We start from the raw sequence: 27,725 nt of genomic DNA, 5'->3' as shown, positions 1-27,725 counted from the left end.
TTTCTGTAGCCAGCAATTAAGTCAAACATTTCTGATCCTCTGCCCCTATTTTAGCCACTTACGTCTCAGGATCAGGCTGCTGCCCGCTTTGCCGGACATTTTAGCGGATGATGTGCGAGCTGTGGCTTGCGTTTTAAGTTTTTTAAATAGCAGTAATATGACACAACAGATTTGATTTCTACCTGGTGACTCCGGTGTCGTGTCAACGTCTTTTAGATACTCTTCCGTAACATCTTGATGTTTTAGATTTGTTTTTTCTTCCTTTTTGTATTGGACCTCGCAACGGTTTTTTTACCCTTGTGGTCCCAGCATTCTATGGTCCTATACTGGGTGCTTATGACCTTAGATGTTTTGTGCCCTAAAACCCCACCACACACACACACACACACACACACACACACACAAATTGCTGCACCATCTGAACCTTCTACTGGTACCTCTGTGAAATAGACTGCAAAACTTAATGTACGATTGGCCATGGGCTGGCAAGTCTTGTGGCACTGCATGACCACTTGAACTACCTGGGGTATGTGCTGCGTGGTTAATTACATCAGTGAGTAAATCCATTTTAATTGTACCATTGCTAGTCTTCCCTTTCTTTTTCTGCTGATGAATAGAGAGGAGATAGACTGCTTGTATCCCTTGGTATGAGCCCTAGTCTCCCTTATTTTGCCCTTACCAGAGAGAAACAGTTGAGCATTACCGCTGGTTGGGTGGTCTCCCTGAAAAATTTGTTCTCTAAACTTACTTCCTACCAATTTTTTTGAAATTGTCGCCTTATGCTACCTAGGAATTACTGTCTGGCTCATGAAGCATTTATATGCGTATGAATTGAAGCAAAAAAATCATGCTTCTGAATTGCTTTGGGATCATTGTTTAATCTAATTTGGTAGGTATCACACACTCGAGTAGTAATCGAGAATGTCACGTGTTTTCTGTAATCAGTCACTTTTGCAGGTGTGCTACACGTTCTCAGAAGTCTCCTAATGAACTGTAGTTGGTCATTTCTCTTTGCTACAGCTGACCATAGCTTCTAATTCCATTTCATGTCATTTTGCAATGTTACATGTAGATATTTCATTAATGTGACTGAGACAAGCATCTTGCTATTAACATTACAGGAAAGTTTCTACCACCCATCCACTTTAGTAAAGAATGACTCACCACTAAAGTGAGCTGTCATTATTGTCCTGTTAGGAATTCCGTAAATAATCTGTTCTCCTGTGGTCACTTCACGATGATACTTTCCCATTGACAATGAAGTCACCAACAAACAACCTTCTTACCATCCATCCTATCCATGAGATTGTTAATGTTCACAGTTTACTGGAGCAATCGTATCACATGTATATAGAGCAATTCTAATGTTACTATCATCTATGAACACTCGCCATCCAGAACAGTGTATTGGGCTTTACTACTCAAAAAGTAAGTGTACATACTGTAACATTCATACAGTACAGAAATCTGATGCCATATTGTTACAAAATGCACAAAGTAAGGAAGAAAGTAGCTGCTGACAAAACTACTAGAAGATTTGAACAAATAGTTGCAGTATGTCTCCAGAAATGTGTAATATATAATTGTTATGCGATTATATGATTTAACAGATAGCACTAAATTTCCTGTGCTACCAGAAGATATTTCTGTTGAAGGTGATGTTGATTTCTACTTACAGACTGTTACACACAACTGAATGTGTGTGTGTTGCATCTGATGGCCTAAAATTAACCTAGATAAACCAGCAGTTGGCACTTAGAGGTGTTGTTATATGGCTCTCTGTATTTGCACAGATGGCAGCAATGCCCATCAGCATTTCTGAAATACAATCTGCTACCCACAAGCATTAAAATTTTTGTGTATGTGCTGGTTAATTTGTTAACAAAATATTCCTCCAGCCATCATCACTGATGACATTGCTTGCAAATCCCCAATGGTGATGTGACATTGTATTCTCTCTTGGTTCTTGTGTGTGGAATTCAAGGCATTGACCATCTGATTTTAGTCAGTCGTTTGTTGATACGTGCCTTGTGGATGTTGTGGTTATGTACACTGGTGTCCAAAATTAAAGCAACAAACCGAAATTTTGCAAGGTTGCCTATGTTTTACCACAAAACAGTATAATCAGGTGATAGTAAAGTGCAAACAATAAAAAAAAATTCAGAACGTAAATAACTGCAACATGTGTAACAGTAGACAAAAATGTTCTTATTTTTTCCAACATAACGGACTTACATACACATTCTGACAACTGGTGAATGCATTCAGTATGGAGTGACGACGTCTGGCAGAAATAAAGGCCTAACAAATGATAGAGACTGCTCTGAATCATGTCATCAATCATATGCTGAGGCAATAACATCCATTCTTCTTGCAGAGCTGCTAAGTCTCAGAGAGAGGTTGGTGGATGCTGACGTGATGCAACCCATGTCCCTAGTGCATCCTAGATGTGCTCTGTAAGATTCAGACTGGGAGAGTGAGCACAATGAAGTCAAGTATTATCATCCAGCAGTACAAAGTCTGGGACCTCAGCACCTCGCAACAACTGCACATAAGGTCCCAAGATCTTGTCATGGTACTTGATAGCAGTTAAACCTTGTCTGTTTAACTGCACAATTTCATGAAGAGGTGTTAGTGGTCAACATAATCCATGCCCACACCATTAAGTTTCATCCTCGATATCACTCTCTTTCCACAATGGTTGGGTCCTAGAATCATGTTCCACATTCCATCCAGATGCAAATACATTGAGAATCACTGTCCAGACCAAATCAGAACTCGTCTGTTAGAAAACATTGGCCCACTGTTTGACCGTCCAGGTAGCATGTTGACAACTCCACTCCAGACATTCCCTTCTGTGAAAACACATCAGAGGTACACACACGGCAGATCTCCAACAATAAAGACCACTCTGCCGAAGCCTTCTGTACTCCATTTGCCTTGGTACAGCATGTCCCATGGATGCAGCGCGGTCAGATGCCAGTTGCTGTGCAGTATTACGGGGGTACCATCATGCCCTTACAGCCAAATAACTGTTCTGTCTTTCTGATGTTACACATGATCAGCCCAGCCTGGTCATTGGGATATAGTTTGTCTTTACAAACTGTTGCCACACCAAAAAACAATAGAACGATTCACATTAAGCCACAAGCCCGCATCAGTTTGTGACTGTCCTGCTTCCATTCCTCCCATGGCCCTCCACTGCAGAGAGTGTGGTAGACAGTCTTCTCTGTGTCACACTGCACTGTCTGTCACTGTGTACACATCGGTTGTGGACGTGGGACTACTCGGCAAACACTATCCCATTTCATAGGTTTCCTGGTGTCATCTTTGGCGTGGTTGTCCATTGACCAGAATGCCAACCAGTTTGCCTGATTATATAACGAATTAGTTGCAGGAAGGGGGAATAATAGTTTCTTGCTTTAATTTGGATTGGCCACCAGTCTATTTACCTAGCAATGTTCCTGCCCACCCGGAGTTACAATGACTTAACTATACTATCTCACGGGAAGTTATGCAGTCTAAGATAAACTGAGTAATCAAACGGACCACAGCACAGGCTTGTTTGACTGGATGGTGGTATGTTTGCAGCAGTTGGCTAATCACGTTGTTGTTTGGTGGATAGTGTGTTATGGTGAAAGATGATGGATAATCTGTCATGATGAGGTTTTCACAATAGAAGCCACATGACATTGCTGAGGTGAAAGCTTAGATGTTTAGCAATCTTTCTGTTGTGCCTGTGTGCCTGTGTGCAACTCATTGTCTTCTCTATACGGTGAGTAGCAATTTAACATTAAAAGATTACAAACATGGACTGTGCACTCAATCAGCAAATATCTGTAGCTTTCTCGATTCCAAAGATTACGATAACTTTAGATTGGGCAACTCAGATAGCCCAAGTGAGGGTAATAAATAAACAGCCTCAAACCAACTTGTGCTGGAAGAGAATGTTTGAATACATTCCAAAACAAAATTTTCATTGTAACTTCTCTCGCATATTTCTCATACTGCCCTCCTCTTGAAATACAGAAATTTCAGCAACTTGCACTTGTTGCATAGGTTGATACTGTTGCATAATCTGTATGGGATGAAACTGCTTTACAGGAGGACACAATAAAACTACTGATTGTGTTAAAAAGCTTTTGAAAACAGTTTTATGGGTGCAATATTCTTATTAACCACCACCTTGTGTGACTATTTCATTTCTTTTATTTTTCATGCTCAAAATTGTAGAATGTTCATAATTTTGTCTGTCTGCTTGAAAGCACAACAACTGTATAAAGGCTGTGGGGTGCTTTGCAGTTAAGAATTTTCAAATTGTAAGAAACTTCTGTGTTTGTATTATATCCTCTGTTTGTATTATACCCTCTGTTTGCTTCTGTGTCTCTAGGGTGTCAAGAAACCATTTACTGAAGTTATTAAAGCTAACATTGGTGACTGCCATGCCATGGGACAGGTGCCTATTACATTTATTAGGCAGGTGAGTTTTGTAACTGTGAGTTAATCATAAGAAAATTTTAAAATGAATCACCATGTGCAGTAATACAGGACATATGGTGTATATATATGTTGTCCTTTCAGTGAATTATTTATTTCAGGTGCTTTCTCTGGTCTCTTATCCAGTATTATTTGATGATCCTAAGTATCCCAGTGATGTGAAGTGTCGAGCAAAAGAAATTCTGGCTGGTTGCAGAGGTAGCAGTGTTGGTTAGTATTACTTCAAGACTGAATAAATTGGATTGGCTGCTGTAGCCCATGGCATTTTATCCGTTGCAGATTTCTGCTCTTTCTCAACTGTTCTATGTTTAAAGGGTCATATTCTGATTCTCCGGGAATTGAAATTATCAGGAGACATGTAGCTGAATACATAGAGAGGAGAGATGGTATTCCAAGCTGTTGGGAGAATGTTATTTTGTCAGCTGGTGCCTCTGAAGGCATAAAGGTGACTGAACAGCCTATCTTTTTCGTTAAATTGTTTGAATTGTAACAAATTATAAGTGGAGTTCAGTGTTATTGTTGAACACAGTAGTCATAAATTGGCTTACCTTGTTTTACAAATAATTTTTCCCTTAGTTGACAATAGCTAAAGGCAGCAGCAATTTACTTACGTGTTTTGAATAATGTTTCAGTCAGTGATGAAGTTATTGATAGCAGAAGTAAATGGGAAGAGACCTGGTGTCATGATTCCAATTCCTCAGTATCCATTGTACTCTGCTACTCTTTCTGAATTTAACATGGCGCAGGTCAGTATAATTGACTTTTCTTTCACATTCTCTGAATGTCAAGTACTTTTTATGACCTATATCCACGTTAGTCGTGCGAGTAACTGTAAATATTTCAGGTACCATATTACCTTGATGAAGACAAGGGCTGGGGCTTAGATGTAACTGAACTGAAACGGTCCATAGCTGAGGCTAGAAAAGTGTGTAACCCTCGTGCCATTGTGGTTATCAATCCTGGAAATCCAACTGGTAAGACCATTCGAAAATAATACTTTTAGAAATTTTGCAAGCCAGTTTTCATAAATTTACAAATAATAGATATCAGGAAACACTATCACATGGTTAACTTGAAGTGCCTTGACATTTTCGTAAAAATTAATTCCAAATATTCACATTGCAGACGTACCTTTTAAGCTAAACCCATGACTCGTCTGTGCAGCAATTTTTATAATATTCAGTTGTGCTGAGGATGGTATATTGTTGGACAGTAACATGCAGAACAGACTGGATTTTGGATTAGTGTAACACAAAGAATGATGGTACAGGTTGTAAGTGGATTTTTAAAACATGCTAGAAGTTTGTATGTTTGCATTGTAATGTTTTGTTGAGCTGTAACTGGAATTCTGAGATGTATTGTTCTTACCATCATGCATCACTGTAGTATTTCTGTAACACATCAGTTTCATTTAATTTAAAATTTGATCAGACATCAGATAGTTCTGATGCTATGGCAAAACTTCTTTTGAGGTCTCGGTTTTCAGTCCTTATTTAATTCGTATTTGATACAAACATGATCTGGCGAGACAGTGTATTTCACAGAAAGAAAAACACTATTGTTAGATTTAATTAACTTGTTTTGGACCACTATAGATAATTAAATATGTGTAATTACGCACTCGTTAAATGTTTAGCCTGTTCATAACTACAGAAATTTCAGGGATTTAAAAGGTCAGATGCATGACATTGTGTACACAGATCAGATATTGAAGATGCCAAATACCAATTGACGGCAGTGTACAACCACAGTGTTGTTCTGCAGTAGCCTAATGTGGAGTAAACATTCAGATTGCCCTTAGTAACTGCGCCTCCATTGAAACTGGCTGTTAAAAGTGGTTGTATTCTACACAAAATTTGCAGTTCACACACTTCAGTACATTAAGGCACTGTGTGAACTACTGTTCATTGCCAGTTAGTCTCGTTTACTGTAATTGTGGTACAGATAAACTGATAGCCACATACTGCTCTGATATTCAGAATATAGTTAGAGTACAGTAACCTAACATGTATATAATTAACCGTACAATGTATACACAGGGCCTTGGAGGCCCTTAAGCCTAAGCACAATGAGAAACTCAGACAGGAGAGTACTGCAAATGTTAGAATAAGGAAAGGTTCTCATAAAAGTATAATTAAAAATAATGTAAGTATATTTCATCAAAATATTGGGAGTTTAAAGAATAAAGTAGACGAGCTTCTGGTTTGTTTAGAAGATTTAGAAGCTGAGAATGAAATAGATATACTATGCCTGTCTGAGCATCACATTGTTACTGATATGGATAAGGTAAATGTAAGTGGATATAAGCTCTCTGCACATGTAGTGAGAGAAAATATGGAGAAAGGAGGAGTTGCCATATATGTCAAAAGTCATCATTGTGCAAAAAGTATAGAAACAAAAAAGTTTTGTGTAGAGAAACGTATAGAAGCATGTGCCTGTGAGCTTAAATTAAATAAAGGGACATTTATAATTGTAACTGTATATAGGTCCCCATCAGGAAATTTTCATCTATTTCTGAAAAATTTGGACTCCTTGTTGTGCTATCTGTCAGACAGGGGGAAGCAAATTATTATTTGTGGGGACTTCAATGTAGATTCTCTGAAAGAGGGTAATAGGAAAAATGATCTTGAAGTATTACTCGGTTCTTTCAATTTGACACCCGTTATTGATTTTCCTACTCGGGTGGTAAAGGATAGCAGCTCACTGATAGATAACTTCTTTATAGACCAAGATAAGTTTAACCAGATAAATGCTCAGCCTGTTGAGAATGGTCTTTCTGATCATGGTGCACAGCTAGTTACAATATATGACATAGCTCCATTCAGCAATACTAAACAGTCCTCCAAAGTAGTACGTTCAGTCAACGATTTAACAATTGCGAATTTCAGGGAAAGCCTACAGCAGTTAGACTGGGATGAGGTGTACCGTGAACCTGATGCCAATTTAAAATATAATTTATTTCATGACATTTTTGTAAATGCATTTGAAAACTGCTTCCCCAAGAAAATAGTTAAATATACTCGTAAGAAACCTTGTAACAAACCATGGCTTACTAAGGGTATAAAAATATCTTGTAACCAGAAAAGGGAAATGTATCTGACAGCAAGAAAGAGTAGTGACCCAGAAACTATCAAAAATTATAAAAACTAGTGTGTTATATTAAGAAAAGTTATTAAAAAATCCAGGAGTATGTGTATCATGTCTGATATCAGCAACTCTGATAATAAAATTAAAACAATTTGGAATATTATTAAAAGAGAAACTGGTCAACCAAGAGCAGAGGAAGACAGTATTACCATCAAATTGAATGAAAACTTTACGAACAAAAAGTCAGAAGTTGAAAATATTTTTAATAATCATTTTCTAAATGTTGTGGATATAGTAGGATCCAGGTGTTCATTAGAAGATGCTAGGCTGTTAATGGAAGAGGCCATACCTATGCAATTTGATACAATTGAAATCTCACCCACTTCTCCCTCTGAAATTAGGAAAATAATAAACTTGCTTAAAAGCAAAAACTCACATGGAATTGATGGCATTTCCAGCAAAATACTAAAAGCTTGTTCTCAACAGATAAGTAAGATTCTCAGCCACCTGTGTAATAGCTCTCTGGAACAGGGCATTTTCCCTGATAGACTGAAATATGCTATTGTTATACCTTTGCATAAAAAGGGGGATAGATCTGATGTCAACAATTACCGTCCAATCTCCCTTCTAACAGCTTTATCCAAAATTTTTGAGAAAGTAATGTATTCAAGAGTAGCTTCACATATCTGTAAAAATGAAGTACTAACAAAATGTCAGTTTGGTTTCCAGAAAGGTTTTTCAACAGAAAATGCCATATATGCTTTCACCAGTCAAATTTTGAATGATCTGAATAACCGAACACCACCCATTGGGATTTTTTGTGATCTCTCAAAGGCTTTTGATTGTGTAAATCATGAAATTCTGCTAGACAAGCTCAAGTATTGTGGCATGAGTGGGACAGTGCACAAATGGTTTAATTCGTACCTAACTGGAAGAGTGCAGAAAGTTGAAATAAGTAGTTCTCGTAACATGCAAAGATCAGCACATTCCTCAAACTGGGGAACTATCAAGAATGGGGTTCCACAAGGGTCAGTCTTGGGTCCTTTGTTGTTCTTATTATATATTAATGACTTGCCATTCTATATTCATGAAGAAGCAAAGTTAGTTCTCTTTGCTGATGATACAAGTATAGTAATCCACCTGACAAACAAGAATTAACTGATGAAATTGTCAATACTGTCTTTCAGAAAATTACTAAGTGGTTCCTTGTAAACGGACTCTCACTGAATTTTGATAAGACACAGTACATACAGTTCCGTACAGGGAATGGTATGATGCCATTAATAAATATAGACCTTAATCAGAAGCATATAGCTAAGGTAGAATATTCCAAATTTTTAGGTGTGTCCATTGATGAGGGACTAAATTGGAAGAAACACATTGATGATCTGCTGAAACGTTTGAGTTCAGCTACTTATGCAATAAGGGTCATTGCAAATTTTGGTGATAAACATCTTAGTAAATTAGCTTACTACGCCTATTTCCACGCATTGCTTTCATATGGCATCATATTTTGGGGGAATTCATTACTGAGGAATAAAGTATTTATTGCACAAAAGCGTGTAATCAGAATAATAGCTGGAGTCCACCCAAGATCATCCTGCAGACATTTATTTAAGGATCTAGGGATATTCACAGTAGCTTCTCAGTATATATACTCTCTTATGAAATTTGTTATTAACAACCAAACCCAATTCAAAAGCAATAGCAGTGTGCATAACTACTATACTAGGAGAAAGGATGATCTTCACTATTCAAGATTAAATCTAACTTTGGCACAGAAAGGGGTGAATTATACTGGCACTAAAGTCTTTGGTCACTTACCAAATAGTATCAAAAGTCTGACAGATAACCAACAAGTATTTAAGAAGAAATTAAAAGAATTTCTGAATGACAACTCCTTCTACTCCATAGAGGAATTTTTAGATATAAATTAAGAAAAAAATATTTAAAAAATAAAAAAAATAAAAAAATAAAGAAAAACAAAAAACACAAAAAAATGAAGTTGTTATATTAACTTAAGTATGTTGTTAAATTAACCTAATTGTGTCATGTATTAGAAAATTCGACTCGTTCCACATCATTACGAAATATCATATTCATGATCCATGGAACTAGTATTAAATCTAATCTAATCTAATCTACTTTTTAAAATATCCTGTAATTCTTGACTTGATTTCGAAGTCCTTTCCAGCAACCTCCCGCTTACCCTTTGACATCCCTCTTGTTGAGTCTGAGCTAAATTTTTTCAGTGTTTTTGTACAATTCAAAATATTTGCAAAATACTGTTAATGCATATGCAGGGCCTCAAAGACCCCCCCCCCCCCCCCCCTCCCGCTTACAGTTGAACATGTTCTCCATTCCACATCGACTTCTACACTTGTTTACAAGCAGCAATTAATTCAACAATAATTATGGTAGAGGCAGTTATGTTAGCAACAGCGGTAATGCTATTTATAAGAGGAAAAAATAAGTCACTTGTATTTGAGAGGTCAGTATATCTTCCAGCATTTTGCAGCCGCATGCTGTATTGGCGCACAGTATCATTGCTCTTTGTTGCTATTGTTACTGTCACAGTTAGTTTAGTTTGTATGTTGCCCCAATGCCAGTATTGTTACCATCTTGAGTTGTTAGTTTTGCATCACCTGTTGGTAGTGACATGCATTTTTTTATTTTTTTTTATGGATTTATCTGGACAAAGTCAGTATGTACAGCTGCAGATAATTTTGAAAGAGTTGTCACTCAGTGGCGTGAAGTAGCCAATTCATGTGAAGAAGTAAGTATTTTTAAAGATAGACGTAGTGAAGAATTAAACTTCATTCATACTGATGTGAATGTTCTGGAAGAGCACAGTACTTCAGATAATATTAGTTCATTGGCGGCTGAAATTGAAGTTCCACATCAAATACTCGGAGATGCCATCACATACATTATTCGTAATGGAACCATTTAATTTTAGATCCTCCTGCAAGTTCTTGTACACTTGTTCGCATTATCCTAAAGAAGGCAACTGGTCTAGTTTGTGTATTGAAAATCTGTAAACTTAAGGATGTCTGTGACTATTTCATGTCGAAGGAAATACTAGATGAAGTCATAAACTGCACAAATATAAAAGGCAAAAAGTGGTGATTCCTCATGGTAAAACATGGAGAAACATTTCACGCGTTAAAATGGAGGGTTTTCTTGACTTTTACTGTGTGCTGGGGTTGAGAAGAGTTTGGCTGTCCCTTTAAGAGGCTTATTTTTTAATGGAAAGGCAAATCCTACATATAAAGCCATAATCTGAGTAAATAGATTTGATGATAGGTGCAGCTGTGAAGATCAATCTTTAGATAGCAAACTTACATCGATTCACTATAAATGGGAACTGGTTCTCGACAAATGTAGAAACAGGAGAATTCCTAATTTGTTCACAGTTGCTGAACAGCTATTTCATTCTGTGAAAGTGCGACTTTCTCCAGGATACACCAAACCCACAAACTATGGCAGAAAGATATTTTAGTTATGTGACGCTGCTGATGGAATTGTGTACGTGGGAAGCTACTGGCATCAGCAACCATAGACTGCAATCATATGTGAGAGTTGTGTTTGTGTAGGAAAAGCACCTTGATATGTATGAAATGTAAAAACATTGTGGCATTCTTTTTACTTCTTGGTTTGGAAAAACATTGTAAACTTACAGAAATGCAAGATTTTGTGAAAATTTTATAATTATTGTATGTCAGAATACGGCTTACGATTCCTATTTTTGTGAAAAATGAGGATGTTGTAATTAAAGGAACTGAACTTCGTAACTCTTGTAACATGTAGAACAGCAACTTATAAGTGCATTATTGTACACTGTCTCACCGCCACTGCATTAAGGTGACCATCACCAATATTAGACATCAGCATACAATGGACTTCCCCCCCCCCCCCCCCCCCCCACACACACACACACACACACACACACACACACACACACACACAGTAGGTGACAGCACTAGCAGTGGAGGGTATATAAAGTGTGTTGTTGAAGGGGGATGCGGAAAACAGTGCAGTTGTTGTCATAATACAGAAATGAAGTGATTTATCTGACATCCGGAAGGGCATCATCGTTGGCTTTTGGGCCAAGGGTAGAACGATTTCCGAAACGAGTAAATTTTTAAACTTTTTGTATGATGCTGTGATTAAAGTATACTGTGCTTGGGAAAATGGTGCTATCCAAAACTGGCACCAAGGCTGCTACGGTACACCATGGGCCATAGATGACAGGGGTGAATAACAGCCGCATACATGTGTATGGGGGAATAGATATGCAGCTGTTGAGCAGCTGACATCTCACATGAATCAAGCACCAATGAACAGCTTTTCCTCGACAACCATTCAGTTAATGTTCCTGTTTATGGACCTCCGCAGCTGGTGCCTGGCTCAGACACCCATACGACTGCTCTACATCGGTGACAAAGGTGGAATTTGCATGTCAATAACACAATTAGATGTCCATTGACTTTTCAGATTAATAACATTTTATGCTCCATGTGAAAGGTGGCCATTGGCTTGTATAACATGAAACATCTGAAAGCAGACATCCTGCAACAGGCTGAAGGAGGGATCATTCTTGTTGTTGTTGCTGCTGTTGTTCGGCCTAGACATGCTCTGTAACCTCATTCCATTCGTCCCACACCAATAATTTACAAACCTTCTTGCATGTTGGTTTTCCCCCTGCTGCTTCATCCCACTGGGTTTGGCACCATGCAAAAAAAACATGACTGTCCCATTTGGGTCATTTATTTTAACGAACTTCATGATTTCAAGATCTTCATACAATCTGTAAAGTTCAAAATCATATCGTGTACACCACCCTCCATCTTCATAAGTCACCTCATAGATATTGATTAACATCTATTGTTCAAAACATCCAATTAGTTTTTCACACTGTTGTCACTGTCCGTCTTTCTGAGCCATATGTTAATACTGGATGTATTAAAATTTTAAAACAAATACTAACAAAGAGATAGAGGGGCTGGCCAGTACTTACCTCAACTCAGTACAGTCGATAGATACACAAAAAACAGAACCCAAAATTTACGTTCCTGGCTTTCGGAACAAATGTTCCTTCATCAGGGAGGAGAGAGGGGAAAGAAAGGGAAGAAGGGAAAGTAGATTCAGTTACTCACAACCCAAGTTATGAAGCAACAGGGAAAGGAAAACAGGGAGGGTAGCAAGGATGAAGGCATGGTTGTCAGAGGGAAGCCAAAGATATTCTACTGTAAGTACTGTGCCAGCTTCAAACCAAAGAGGATGCATACAGAAGTAAAGAGGTATAAAGTATAAAGATAAACACAACTATGTAGGATGAAAAGATGCATGAATGGCTAAAGAGGAAAGGGAAAGAGGAGAAGATTGAAGAGTAAATGGGAATGAGGTTGTTTAACGTAGGTTCAGTCCAGGGGGATGGCGGGATGAAAGGATGTGTTGGAGTGCAATTTCCCATCTCCACAGTTCAGAGGGACTGGTGTTGGGTGGGAGAAACCAAATGGCACATACAGTGTAGCAGGTTCCTAGGTCCCTAGAATTATGCTGGAGGACATGCTCCGCTACTGGGTATTGGACATCTCCTAGGCGGACAGTTCGTCTGTGTCCGTTCATGCGCGCAGCCAGTTTAGTTGTTGTCATACTGATGTAAAAGGCTGTGCAGTGCAGGCATGTCAGTTGATAAATGACGTGTAGTTTCACACGTGGTCCTGCCTTGAATTGTGTATGTTTTACCAGTAGCGGGGCTGGAGTAGGTGGTTGTGGGGGGGATGCATGGGGCAGGTTTTACAGCGGGGTCGGTTACAGGGGTAGGAACCGCTGGGTAGAGAAGGTAGTCTGGGAATATTGTAGGGTTTAACAAGGACGTTATGGAGGTTAGGGGGGCGACGGAAGGCAACTCTGGGTGGTGTGGGGAGAATGTTGTCAAGGGATGATCTCATTTCAGGGGTTGACTTGAGAAAGTCATATCCCTGGCGGAGTAATTTGTTGATGTTTTCGAGGCCAGGATAATATTGGGTGACAAGGGGGATGCTTCTGTGTGGTCTTGGGGTAGGAACATTGTTGTTGGATGGGGAGGAATGTATTGCTCGGGAGATGTGTTTGTGGACAAGGTCTGCAGGATAGTTGTGGGAGAGGAAAGCACTGGTTAGATTATTGGTGTAATTGTTGAGGGATTCGTCACTGGAGCAGATACGTTTGCCACGAATACCTAGGCTGTAGGGAAGGGAGCGTTTGATGTGGAATGGATGGCAGCTATCAAAGTGAAGGTACTGTTGTTTGTTTGTGGGTTTGATATGGACAGAGGTGTGGATGTGAGCTTCAACAAGATGAAGGTCAACATCCAGGAAGGTGGCTTGGGTTTCGGAGAAGGACCAGGTGAAATTCAGATTCGAAAAGGAGTTGAGGTTATGGAGGAAATTAAGGAGTGTTTCTTCACCATGAGTCCAGACCACAAAGATGTCATCTATAAACCTATACCAGGCCAGGGGAAGCAGCTGTTGGGTCTTCAGGAAAGCCTCCTCCATGCGGCCCATGAAGAGGTTGGCATAGGACGGAGCCATCCTGGTTCCCATGGCCATTCCCCTGATTTGTTTGTAGGTCTGGCCTTCAAAAGTGAAGTAATTATGGGTGAGGATGAAGTTGGTGATAAGGAACGAGGTTTTTGGAAGATCTTCGAGTGGGCGTTGGGAGAGGTAGTGCTCAAGGGCAGAGAGACCATGGGTATGTGGGATGTTTGTGTAAAGGGATGTAGCATCTATGGTGACAAGAAAGGTTTCAGGTGTGAGAGGAGTGGGAATGGATTTGAGGCGTTCTAGGAAGTGGTTTGTGTCTTTTATGTAGGATGGGAGTCTGCGGGTGATAGGTTGTAGGTGCTGGTCTACCAGAGCTGAGATACGTTCTGTTGGGGCTTTGAAGCCTGCTACAATGGGATGGCCAGGATGGTTCTCTTTGTGGATTTTGGGTAATGTAGAAGGTAGGGGTACGTAGCTCAGGTGGAGTGAGTAAGTCTATGGAAGCCGTTGTGAGGCCTTGTGAGGGACCTTGGATTTTTAGGATTTTCTGCAGCTCAGTCTGGATGGAGGGAATGGGATCCTGGGTAACAGCCTTGTAGGTTGAGGTGTCGGAGAGTTGACGCAGTCCTTCTGCCACATACTCCACACGGTCAAGTACGACAGTTGTGGAACCTTTATCTGCCGGGAGGATGACAATAGAGCGGTCTATTTTTAGATCTTTAATGGCACGGGATTCAGGTGGAGTGATGTTGGGGGGTTGTCGGGATGTTCTTCAAGAAGGACTGGGAGGCAACACTGGATGTGAGGAATTCCTGAAATGTCTGCAAGAGATGGTTTTGGAGGGAGGGGAGGAGGATCCCTTTGAGAAGGCGGTCGGAACTGTTCTAGACAGGGTTCAACACTGGGTCTAGTATTTGGGGGCTGTGTTTGGGTAGTGAAGTGATATTTCCAGTTGAGGTTCCGGGTGAATGAGAGGAGATCTTTAACCAGGGCAATGTGGTTGAATTTAGGTGTGGGGCTAAAGGTTAAGCCTTTTGATAGAACAGATGTCTCTGGAGGAGAGAGGGATATGGATGAGAGGTTTAGAACTGAATTGGGACTGGTGATATGTGGCATTTGACTGTGGGTATAGTTAAGATTTGGTCTGTGTGGGGTATGTGCTGGGATGGGGAGATTGAGTAGGGTGGCTAGGCTAGGTTTGTTGGCTATGAGGGGGGTTTGTTGAAGGTTCTCTTGTGGTTGGTGTTTGTGAGGTATAGGGAGAGGGACCCCACTTCTTAGGTGTTGCACTAGCACTATGGATAGTTTCTTCAGGTGGTGTGTGGCATGGAACTCAAGTTTGCAGCTGGCTTCTAGGATGATGTTCCTGAGTGTGTTCTCCAAGCAAGGGTTTGAGAGGTGGAGGACTTTGAAGAGAGACAGGAGCTGTTGGGAGTGGTGGTTACATGAAGTAGTGTAGAGATTCAGGGCAAGCTGGGTAAGGGCTAAGGATCGAAGGTTCTGGAAGTCCAGGAGAGACTGGTGGAAGGAGGAATTGCACCCAGAGATGGGAACTTTTAAGGTAAGTCCTTTAGGGGTAATTCCAAAGGTTAAGCAGGACCGGAGGAAAAGTATGTGGGATTGCAGTTTGGCTACGGTGAATGCATGTTTGCGGAATGAATGTAAATAATGTGATATAGGATTAGGGTACATAGTGGGTAACTGGTGGGTAGGGAAATTAAATAACTAAAGTAAAAATAGTATTCATAAGAAGGAATAAAACATGGAGGGAAGGACGAGAAAGAAAGAAATTGTGTTGGTAATGTTCAATACCAAAGGAAGACCACTAAATAAGAAAAATACAGAAAAAGTTGACCAGACCAAGCAAGTATGTCCAGATCAGGGGAAAAGAACACACGTTGCTCAAAAACAGAGATCGCGCGTGCTGCGGAAATGTCCCAAAAAAATTTTCCTGTGGCAGAGAAAGATAGCCAATGGCACAAAAATATCGCCAGCAACACGAAATCGACGGAAATGCATGATACTGGTAGGTGTGGAAGAGATTGTTGGCTGGAAAACAGCGAATAACGAACATTAAAACTATGGAATGTTAAATAAATAAATCAATAAACAAAAAAAGAGAAGTGGACTATAAACGGAACAAGATAATAGGAGGAAGATGAAACTAGCACAGTTGGTGACGAAAATATTTATTTATGTATATCTAAAACACTGAAGAAGAGAGAGTGTTAAGATGACAGATGTAAGTGATAAACAAACAATGAAGGATGTGGACCATATAGGTGATCTAAATGATTAATGGAAAATCTCATATAAAGATGTGAAACAAATACTAACAAAGAGATAGAGGGGCTGGCCAGTACTTACCTCAGCTCAGTACAGCCGATAGATACACAAAAAACAGAACCAAAAATTTACGTTCCTAGCTTTCGGAACAAATGTTCCTTCATCAGGGAGGAGAGAGGGGAAAGAAAGGGAAGAAGGGAAAGTAGATTCAGTTACTCACAACCCAGGTTATGCAGCAACAGTTGCCTTTTCTGTAAAGGGTTTTACATAGACACAAAGCAGAGGAGAATGTTTGATACATGGTGTTCAGTAATGTAATTTCCCTATAGTTTGCACATTCCAGGAAGTCCACTACGTCCCCTTTCTTATGAATAGCACACATTACATCATTATTCCAGTCATCTGGGATGACTCTTTGTATCCATTTATCTGAGAGCAGGGTGTGCATGCATCTAACCAGATGCTCTCTACCACATGTAATAAGCTCAGCTGGCAGGTTGTCATTGCCAGATGTCTTACTGTTGGCTTGTTCCTTTAGTGCTAAACAAATCTCTTGCTTTGAAGGCATCCCATTTTCCTCTTATTTTGGTTTTCAGTTAGTTCCCATGCTTCAGCATTCGTAGAATATAGTAATTCCTTAAAGTAGTAAGACAATGTAACACTTCTTTCTGTCATGCTATTAGTTCACTATTTTTTCTTCTTCATTGTTTTGTTTTTGGTTAAAATTTGTTTCTAAAGTTATTGAGTGACCTTTCTGTAGAATTTCCTGTTTTCATTGGTATTATTCAGGGATCAGTGTCCTGCAACTGCCTTTGGAAAAAGCTTCACTTGTTTGCTTTCAGAATCTGCTCTTCTGCATGCTTTTTTTCCCATATTCATCTACTAGCATTCTTGTTCTTCTGGCCTGCATTTTTTATTTGCTTCATTCTTCCAGAATGAGATTTTCATTCTGCAGCGGAGTGTGCACTGATATGAAACTTCCTGGCAGATTAAAACTGTGTGCCAGACTGAGACTCGAACTTGTGCTTTTGCTTCATTCTTTGTTCTTGTTGCCTTCTCATACTCTTAATCATACTAATCACTTCCTCTGCAGCAACATGTATTTAATTTCTGACATTATTCCACTGGTAATTTATGTTAAGAGTACAGTTTTGAAGGATTCCTGTCAGTCAATTTTCCAAATTGATAGCTAAGTGTTCAGTCTCCCTTGGGTCCTTAAGATCTGAGATGATATACTTAGTCTTTCCCTTTTAACTTTAGTTGCATTCAAAATTCTCTCTCTAATTTTTACTATGAGGAGATAATGACCAGAGTCCATATTAGCACCTCTGAAATTACAGCTGTCCAGCACTTTAGAGCCATGCCTGGACTACTATCAATTTGGTTTGTAGTATTGGTGTGTGGTGACACCCAGGTAATTATAAGGCTATTCTTAAGCTGGAACCACATGCTAGAAACTGTCATGTTAAGTAATGCTGCAAAATTTTGTGCAGAGTTAAGTGTCATTACTCTCTTTATGAAGGCTGTATTTAGCAATGGTAGGGAAGCATCCATATCGCCTATCATTTTTATATCATTTTTTGGACATTGTCAGAGACCTTGCTCCAGTTCCTCATAGAAGGTCTCCTCTTCTTCTGCTGTCTCCCTCTTGGTAGGGGCATGTGCATTTAGGAGACTGGCGTTAAAGAACTTCCTCTTTATTCACTTACAACATATTCTTGGACTTATTGTTTTAAATCCTATAACTGGGTATGCAGTGCTTTGATTAACTATAAATCCCACCCGAAATGTGTTCACTATTGTTGCTCCTGCAGTAAATAGTAGATTGTTGTTTCGGAATGATACCTGTCCAGTTCATCTTCTCTTGCAAGGCCATGTTGTTTGTATATTTTCACTATTCCAATCAGGCTTCCAAGGGCCCCAATTCTATATAATGTCTGTACATTCCATGGTCCATTTCTCATATTCCTTGTTACCTTGTCATGTCTTTGCCTCAGCGTCCATGTGGCTGTATTTCCTTGAGCTTTTGCAATAAGAAATTTTTTTCAGGTATGGATTATTAGCCCATAGCCCAACCTCCTATTCTTCAGAGGACCACTTCTCCCCCTCCTGTCTGTGTTGACTGTGTTTCCGCATAGGGGTTGGGTCCCCATCTTCCAGAGGCTTGCTACGGTTCCTGAATTGAGTAGGGGAGGTTAAGTGGCCTCCACTTGCTTAGTCATATTTTACACGTAACTACCCTGTTGAACCACAGAGGCAGCATTATGTCCAAGGGAATATTTTTGTGGCATTCCCTGGGTGACCTCATTCTGGAAGGCATATTCAATCAACACAAGCATGCATCTCCCTGTTGGAGATCATGTCAAACCTTACACGCAGTTTACGAATTACTTAGGAATATAGGAGAAAACTCCAGATGTTGTGCGCTGCTACATGTTGTGCCATTGGGTGGACCACCTTGTTTTTGCAACAGTGTGGTGGTAGCTGTTCATTCTAGTTGACATCTGGTTGGTTGTCATGCCAGTGTAAAACACTATGCAGTGGTTTGCAGCAGAGCGGGTATGTACGTGCAGTTTGTTTTCCCTGGGCATTATGGCACTTACTTGCAGGATAATGCTATGTCTTAGCTCATAGTCTACATGCAGGGTTCAAAGAGCGCCAGGTTGAGTTTACTGTACTCTCATGGCCATCAAACTCATTGGTGTTAAAGCCAATTGAGAATCTGTGGGACCACCTCGATCAGACTGGTACATGCCATCGATCCTCAACCAAGAAACCTAGTGCAGCTGGCCGAGGCACTGGATTTCACACGTCTCCACATCCCTGTTGGTACATTATAGAACCTCTCTGACTCTCTTCCTGCCCGTCTTACTGCAGTTTGCTCTGCAAAAGGTAGTTATTTATCCAGGTTGTCACATTAAAGTGACTGGACAGTGTCAATATTTGCATATGTGAACTCTTAGAGTTCTCAAAAAAATAATAAAATGTTATTTGAGCCCATCATTTTCTTTCAATATAACACAGGAATAATTCAATATACGACTAAATTTGAAATAAATAAATTAGTCCAAAAATCTGTATACAAAAGAGAAATATTTGAAATAAGGACATGGCCATGCAGGCTCTGCATATACACTGATCAGCCAGAACATTATGACCACCTACGTAATAGTTGACATGGATAACAGCGGTGATACATCTTAGCGTGGAAGCAATAAAGTCTTGGTAGGTCGATGGATGGAGTTGGCACCACATGGGCACGCCCAAGTCACCTAATTCCTGTAAATTCAGAGAGGGGGAGGGAGGGAGGGAGGGAGGAGGGTGGCAGTGAGCTCTGTTGCCACATTGTCACATCCCAGATGTGTTTGATTGGGTTCAGATCTGGGGAGTTAAGGGGCCAGCACATCAGTTGTTACTTGCAGCTGTGTTCCTCAAACAACTCAATCAGACTCCTGGCCTTGTGATATGGCACATTATCTTGTTAAAAAAATGCCACTGCCGTTGGGAAACTTAATCATCGTGTAGAGGTATACCTGACCCACAACCATTAGTATACTCCTTGGCCATCATGAGACCTTGCAATAGCTTCACTGGACCCATCGATGCTCATGTGAATGGTCCCTAGAGCATAATGGAGCTGCCGCCAGTTTGTCTCCGTCCAGCAGTACAGGTGCCAAGGAGTTATTCTCCTGTAAGGCAATGGATTCATGCCCTTCCATCGGCTTGATGAACAACGTATCGTGATTCATCAGACCGCAGCACCAATGGTTAGTGCGCAGAGGCCCATAGTTAGGAGTGTTTGGTGCACTGTGTGTTCAGACGCACTTTTACTCTGCCCAGTATTAAAGTTTGATGTTAGTTCCACCACCGTTTGTCGCCTGTCGTCTTCTACCAGTTTGCCCAGCCTATGATATTAGACGTGTATAGTGAGGGGTAGGTGCCCAACCCAATGACATCTGGATGTGGTTTCACCTTGATTTTGCCATGTGTTAGAAATCAGCGCAACGCTCCTCTAATACCTTACAAATTGTGCAGGTTACTGAAATACTCATTCCGAGCCTGCGGACCATCAGATCTGCCCTCAGTCGAACACAGATATATTGTGCACCTTCTCCATTCTGCACACAGACAGCATGCTCACTGATACTATGTTGAGTGCTTAGAACCCCAGTTGTTTTTTGCACCCTAAGGCAAAACAAAACCAAACTGATACTACATGCTCCGTGCATGTATCTGACTAGCTGTCATTCCTTGCCATGTGACACTGCTATCGCATGGACAGGTTTATATAATAGTAGGTCGGTTGTCATAATGTTGTGGCTGATCAGTGTACATACACGTCTGTTTCGGACACCATGCGGGGTTCAACTAAGGAACGATATCATCAGTCTTTCAGGGATGCATATTCTGCCGAATTTCCATGTATTATGTGATCGCTGAAAGGTGAAACATTCGCATTCTGTTCCATGTCTTTGTGTGATATAAACATTGCTTACAGAGGAAGAACTGAAGCAATAAATCATATTAAATCTGTTAAACATGCCTCCAATAAGAAAATGAAGGGTAGCAGTAGGAAAATTGATTCGTTTTTTATCACTCCTGGAGTTGACCTTGATGTAATAAGATCAGAATGTTTGTTCACTTCACTTTTAATTGATTAGCTGTTGCTGCTGACCATGCTGGTGCCCTTTTTGAGAAAATTTTCTCTGGTTCAAAAATTGCAATAAGATATGGTTGTGGCCGTATAAAGACTTGACATATTTAGAAAGAAATGGCTACAGATTGAAGAAATGAACTCATTAGTTGCATGCAATGTGGACCGTTTACTTTGGCTAGAGATGGGAGCAATGACAGTAATGCTAAGCTTTATCCCTTAGTAGTCGCGCCGGCCGGAGTGGCAGAGCGGTTCTAGGCGCTACAGTCTGGAACCGCGCGACTGCTACGGTTGCAGGTTCGAATCCTGCCTCGGGCATGGATATGTGTGATATCCTTAGGTTAGTTAGGTTTAAGTAGTTCTAAGTTCTAGGGGACTGATGACCACGGCAGTTAAGTCCCATAGTGCTCAGAGCCATTTGAACCATTAGTCGTCGCCCGTTTTGAGGAAAGCAGGAAAACATAGTTACTTCAGTGTTGCCTGTCCCAGCCTTGGTGGTTGATTCAACGGGAAATAATATTGGGAATTTGCTAATTTCACAGTTCAAGTATTACAAAATACCAACTGAAAATAACAGCTGGAAGGAATCCACATGCTTTGTTACAACATCAGTGACTGTTTCTTGATCAGACGGTATAGCTGACAATGCGAATGGAAACATGTACCCTATATTCAGTGTGTAGACAGGCATCGCCAGCTGCAAGCACTAGGCACTTCCTTAGAAAGATGTTGTCCTGTAACATTACTGTAGTCAGCTAATATGTCAGTGACTATACAAGTTTCGGTTTTCTTCAGAAGGCAGAATTTTACTTATTTTTGCTAGTTGCGGAGACTTGCTGATGCCTTCTTGTAGAGTGTATCTGTGTGTTCAGACCAATTAGGATTTCATCTAAAGTCAAGTATAGCTTAAAGTTGTGAGGGTATGTAGCAGAGATGAACTGCGATGCGCTAGCATGCAATGTGTACTCAATTCTTTTTCATGGTGTCTTTTACTTCCATATACTGTATTTACTCGAATCTAAGCCGCACTCGAATCTAAGCCGCACCTGAAAAATGAGACTCTAAATCAAGGAAAAAAATTTTTCCCGAATCTAAGCCGCACCTGAAATTTGAGACTCGAAATTCAAGGGGAGAGAAAAGTTTTAGGGCGCACCTCCAAATCGAAACAAAGTTCGTCTAGTTGTAATATGAGACACAATTTAGGTCAAATGAATGATGATACAGCTGCAGTAGTTTGGTTCGAGTCGTAAGCTTAGCAGTTACGGTTTACCAGGTAGCCATTGCTACGCGTCACGCGCTCCGTCCGTATTTATACGGATATCCTTCCTTTTTCACGTGCTTCGTCTGGTTTGAATTGATTGCTTATTTTTCTTTGATCTGATAAGTGCCGTTCTCTTTGTTATAGGTGTTTACGTCACTCAAAGCTGAAAATGCATTACTGCACTGTGTCGTGCATTGTTTGTCGCATTCTGATAGTGCGTGTTTACGGCCTGTCGCCGCTCGCGGCGTGGCTTGCTTTTGTGCGCGCTACCGCCGCTTACAAATAAAAAATAGAGAGGAGTCGTCTCATTAGCGAAACATTTGTTGTTACTTACACTACTGCTTTCTTTGATAATGATCAACAAGAACCAAATAACAGACTGCGTATGATAGATGATGTTCTGAACGAAATGTTAGCGAAAATTTTTCTCCGTTCCAAAATCTTTGCAGGCGCCTCTTTAGTTCATTACATTCTGCACAGAAATTAGTCATCTTAGATTTAAAAATCCAGTCAGTTGCCATGCTTCATTTCTGACTGTATCACTATCAGGCATAAGAATAATATGAATATAAACATGACATGGTATGTATATTCTTCCCCGTTTGCTGTTGTCTCACTCTTGTTTCGTAGTTTATTAGGTAGACAGGATTTAAATGAGATAGTAGCAAACACGAAACAATACATGGCAAAATGTTTATATTCGTATTAATCTTATGGCGAAGAGAATACTACATGTGATTCACAATTCATAAAAGCTCCTATTAGTAACCATCTCTTCTCACAGGTAGGAAAACATTCAGAATGTAGAGTTGGCCATATTGACAAACATCCCAAACAGTCTTGCCAGTCGGATTTTCGTAGTACATTGAAATGTTGCTACATTTGAAGATCAACAATACAGAATTTGTATTTACTTCGTTGGATAATGTACCAAAATGCAGTGGTTGAAACTCTGGGCAGAGGAAAAAGGCTCGTCTTCCACTTTTTTTAAATTTATTTACTGACGCAGAGATTTTGGTGCCAGTATGTATCTTTGTGCCTACAAAGCATGCCTGTGTGGCGCTACATATATTCGACGGCAGAAGTTAGTTGTGGCGGCACCCACCAACATTTTTCAGAACTCCCGCTTGCTTTGCACTCGATTCTAAGCCGCAGGCGGTTTTTTGGATTACAAAAACCGGAAAAAAGTGCGGCTTAGATTCGAGTAAATACGGTACCTAAACAAAATTTATTTTAAACAATGGAAAGTCCAGGACAGAGTAACAATAACATGAAAAGTATGTATTGCTATCACCACATAGAGGAGGAGTTGAGTTGCAGACAGCCGAAATGAAAGAGAACATTAGAAATATTTTCAGCTTTCGGACTGTCATTCTTCAGAAGCGGAACTCTTCAGTCATTCAAACAACTACAGTTCTCGCACTTCGCACTGTCATGAGAACTAAGACCCTAGTGCCCATGTATGTGCATGTTGCTGCTGTACTTGTTGTTTGAATGTGCGAAAGTTCTATTTCTGAAGCTGAAAATATTTCTAGTGTTCTTTCTCATTGTGGGTATCTGCAGCTCATTGCCTCCTCTATGTACTAAGTAATAATCTATCTGTTCTGTATTGGTAAAATTTTATTTAACTAATTTAAACACTAATGTATGCTATGTATGTTGATTTTTGAACAGTTATGTTGGTAGGATGATAGGCATCAGTCAAGACATCCTGCTTACATTTTGCTCCATTTACATGAACCTAGCGAGATAGTACACTGACTAGCACACTGGATTTCCTTTTGGGAGGATGACAAACCCACATCCAACCATCCAGACCTAACTTTCTGCAGTTTCCCTAAATCACTCCAGGCAAATGGCAGGATGGTTCATTTCAAAGGGCATGGCTAATTCCCTTCCCCATCCTCGACAAAATCAGAGCTTGTGTTCCGCCTCCAATGACCTAGACGTCAAAGGGATGTTTAACCTTATCTTCCTTCCTTCTTCCATTTACATGAGAAGGAAAAAGATTCTTTCATCAAGTAAGTTGTTAACTGTCATCCTGTGTGTTGTGTACTTTCCTAATTAGTTGAGCCTTACAGCTCTTTTTTACTGCTGGATGATATTTTTCCCGTCATCTTTGTTATCATCCCATTGCATGCGTGTACGTATGCACACGCGCGACCCAAATCTGGACATAACACTGTTAAATACTTGTAGTGTCTCAGAAGTGTGATTCTCTTCTATTCCCAGATTTGATTTAGCAAATTTCATCTTCATTCTGAAGAAATGTGTTTTTTTTAGATCCTACATCAAAGCATGGGGCTTTTATTAGTTTTGTTCTGTCAGCTGGAAGCATAGCATCTATTGAAAAAGTTCAGTAACTTTGTGTGTGTGTGTGTGTGTGTGTGTGTTTGTGTGTGTGTGTGTGTGTGTGTGTGTGTTCCCACCAGTTCTGTGGTGTGCTGGATACTGAATTCTTTGTGTTGGTATTGTTCTGACTTTCAGATTTTTCAGTGAGTTTCTGTTTGAGCAGTTGTGCCATATCAGTGGGTTCTGTAGGTCTTTTATTTCAGCAAGACACTGTCCACCTGACTTTGAGGTCTCACTACAGTATCTTAATTTAAATTCAGTGTGATGAAGTGCTAATGGAGACACCTTCCATTTTAAGGTCAGTGTTGCATATTATCTCAGAGTGCCATCCCTTCCCTTTGTCCGTTTTACGTCAGTGCTAGGTATTAATTTGTTGTGAAAATATGCAATAAGTCTTCACAGCCACTGCCGTAAGCGTATCGCTTCCTTCATTTCTTGATTTAGTGTTTCTCCAAGCATTAGCAAATCTGCAACGGACGCCCTTTGCTCTCCATAACTGTCTCCTTAATTCATACTCAGATTTTGCCAGTGTAATCTTATTTTCCTGATGATTTTCATTAGTATAAAGGCATGCTCACATGCAGTAAAATATTGCACACTCACACTCTGTAGATAGTAACACACTTTAAGGCATAAAGTTCCATTGCTCAAATTGTTTGTGACACAAGAGTGTATTGTTGTAATGAGTGAGTAGTGTTAGATGTAAATGTGTACTCATTTAGAGCCAATAAAGAAGCTTCCTAATAGAGTGGGGAAAATAAATGTAACTGATAAACAGTAGGTCAGAAATGTTAAATATGATCAAGTTTAATCTCTCCTTACTGATGTGCTAAATGCTTGGTCAACTAAAGTAATTTCACAGTTAATGAAAACTAATTGTACATGACTCTACGAATGATTCCTTAAGACTCAACAGAGATGTGTTGTAAATGCCAAATGCAATAATTACCAGAACAATTCATTTCCAATTTATTATTTTCAATTAGTGAATTTCCAGTTCATTATTTTCAATTAGTGAATAAGCTGGTTTTAAAGAGATGTTTTATTTCAACCCACAGAACTGTGACAATAAAGTTAGATTCTTAGTGTTCTTCTGTGGAGGTATTTCATACCCCGGCCATAGTTGCAAAGGAATTAAATAAGACTTCTCATGCTTTTAAGTGTAACTCACTCTTGGGATTTAGTGTTACTACAAATGGAAAGAAACAAATGTGGAGCATACACACAAGGGACAACACTCTTCATGGTGGCATGAGATCAGCAGAACTAGAAAGAGTCAAAAACTGCCAAACGTTTTACTACTATCCTCAGCCCTATATGCAATGCTGTGGCACTATTGCCACTTTTGCACAATAGCAGACAACCGAATAAACTCTGTTCTGTCTGCTAACAAAGACTTGAATGGTTGGTAACAAAGGAAAGTTATTGACCCTCCCACCTTCAGCCATCACCTCACTATCTTTACAAGAAGTGTTCAAGTAATACTTAACCAAGGCTCTGCAATCATCTGTGAAGTGCATTGCATATGGCACTGTTGAATGGTGCCACATGGTAGTTTCTTCTCATTCCAGTGTGTGTGCTGTAATTAGTCTAATTCCTTCTTCACAGACCATGTGTGAGTGATATGTAGGAGAAATATCTTTAAATTCTTCACTTAGTTCAGGTTCTTGAAACTTTGTAAGCAGGCTTTTGTGGGACAATCAGTGCCTGATCATAAATGTCTGCCAGTTCAGGTTTTTTAACATGTCTGTGCAGCACTCCTGTGAGTCAAACTAGCATCTGATCATTCGTGTTGTTCTTTTTCATACATGTTAAATGTCACCTGTTACTGCTGTTTGGTATGTCTGCCAAACACTTGATCAGTATTCGAATGACTGGACTCGCATTCAGGAGGATGATGGTTCAATCCTGCGTCCAGCCATCCTGATTTAGGTTTTCCGTGATTTCCCTAAATCGTTTCAGGCAAATGCCAGGATGGTTCCTTTGAAAGGGCACGACCAACTTCCTTCCCTAATCTGATGAGACCGATGACCTTGCTGTTTGGTCTCTTCCCCCAAACAACCCACCCCCCCCCCCCCCCCCCCCCCAATATTCGAATGTGGGATGTAAATGTGGTTTGCATTGTAGGCTAGCAGCATTTACTCAGTATGCTGCCAATGAACTGAAGTCTGCTGTGTGTCTCACCTACAACTGAGCCTATGTGATCATTCTATTTCATATCCTTTGTTAAACTCAAGTGTGTGCGTGTGTGTGTGTGTGTGTGTGTGTGTGTGTGTGTGTGTGTGTTTTGACTTACCCCAGTTCTGAAACATTAATATTGTAGTCCTAAGCTACTACTTGTCTGTGTATTATAAAGTGGAAAATTTTAAATTACTGAACATACAAAACAAGTTTTATTAATCTGTGCACTAGTATGAACACGCATGAACATCTGATAAGATATTTGTGCAGCCATGTTCAAATAGTACTTCAGTGTAGATGGTTGCATCATCCGACAAAAGTGCAGGAGGGCAAGCATACAACTCTCCTGTTTTGCCAGGATGACTGAGGAGAATCTGTGAAGCATCCTCGATGCTATTAAAACATTGTTAGAGTTCAGTCATTTTATTCATACGTTTACATCTTGGTGCTTTCCTCACCAGCCTCAGCTGAGCTCATTCAGCTGCTTCTGGCTTTGTGCTGAGACATTAGGTCAGTTCAGCTTCTGCACACTGAGGCAGCTGCGTTGGTAGTCCATGTCACACAGATGGTGCCTGGCAAGCTGTGGATGTTGGGACAGTGCATGTATTTTGTTTTACACTGAGTTGTCAGACTGTACTCTACTCCACTCTGAAGTCTATAGTGACCCTCAATGACCCATCACTAATTTACCCAGTATCTGTAGTCGTGTGTTCGGTTGGTATCCTCCGTACTGCTCTGGTAGGTCTCAACACCCAGAGGTGCACAGCTGATGGATGGAAACAGGAGCCACAAGAGGCCCTCACTTCTGACATCTACGTTGAAATTAGTGTGACCAGCACTTAGCAACATAGTGGTGCAGAAGGCAGAACATGGCAGG

At 40.1% G+C, this 27,725-nt stretch overlaps 1 protein-coding gene across 1 annotated transcript in view; it reads left to right on the top strand.

Moving 5' to 3' along the window:
* Positions 1-27,725, top strand: part of LOC124789333 (alanine aminotransferase 1-like) — a 79,070-nt gene that overhangs the window by 11,457 nt on the left and 39,888 nt on the right. The window contains exons 2-6 of the mRNA XM_047256651.1: positions 4,391-4,480; positions 4,599-4,707; positions 4,812-4,942; positions 5,130-5,243; positions 5,342-5,471. Of these exons, the coding sequence (XP_047112607.1) occupies positions 4,391-4,480; positions 4,599-4,707; positions 4,812-4,942; positions 5,130-5,243; positions 5,342-5,471 (574 nt within the window). The remainder of the gene's footprint in view (positions 1-4,390; positions 4,481-4,598; positions 4,708-4,811; positions 4,943-5,129; positions 5,244-5,341; positions 5,472-27,725) is intronic.

This window comes from Schistocerca piceifrons, chromosome 3 (assembly GCF_021461385.2).
Source record: "Schistocerca piceifrons isolate TAMUIC-IGC-003096 chromosome 3, iqSchPice1.1, whole genome shotgun sequence".
NCBI classification, from domain to species: domain Eukaryota; kingdom Metazoa; phylum Arthropoda; class Insecta; order Orthoptera; family Acrididae; genus Schistocerca; species Schistocerca piceifrons.
The sequence above is the reverse complement of the archived record's forward strand: the minus strand, read 5'-3'. Positions and strand labels throughout refer to the sequence as shown.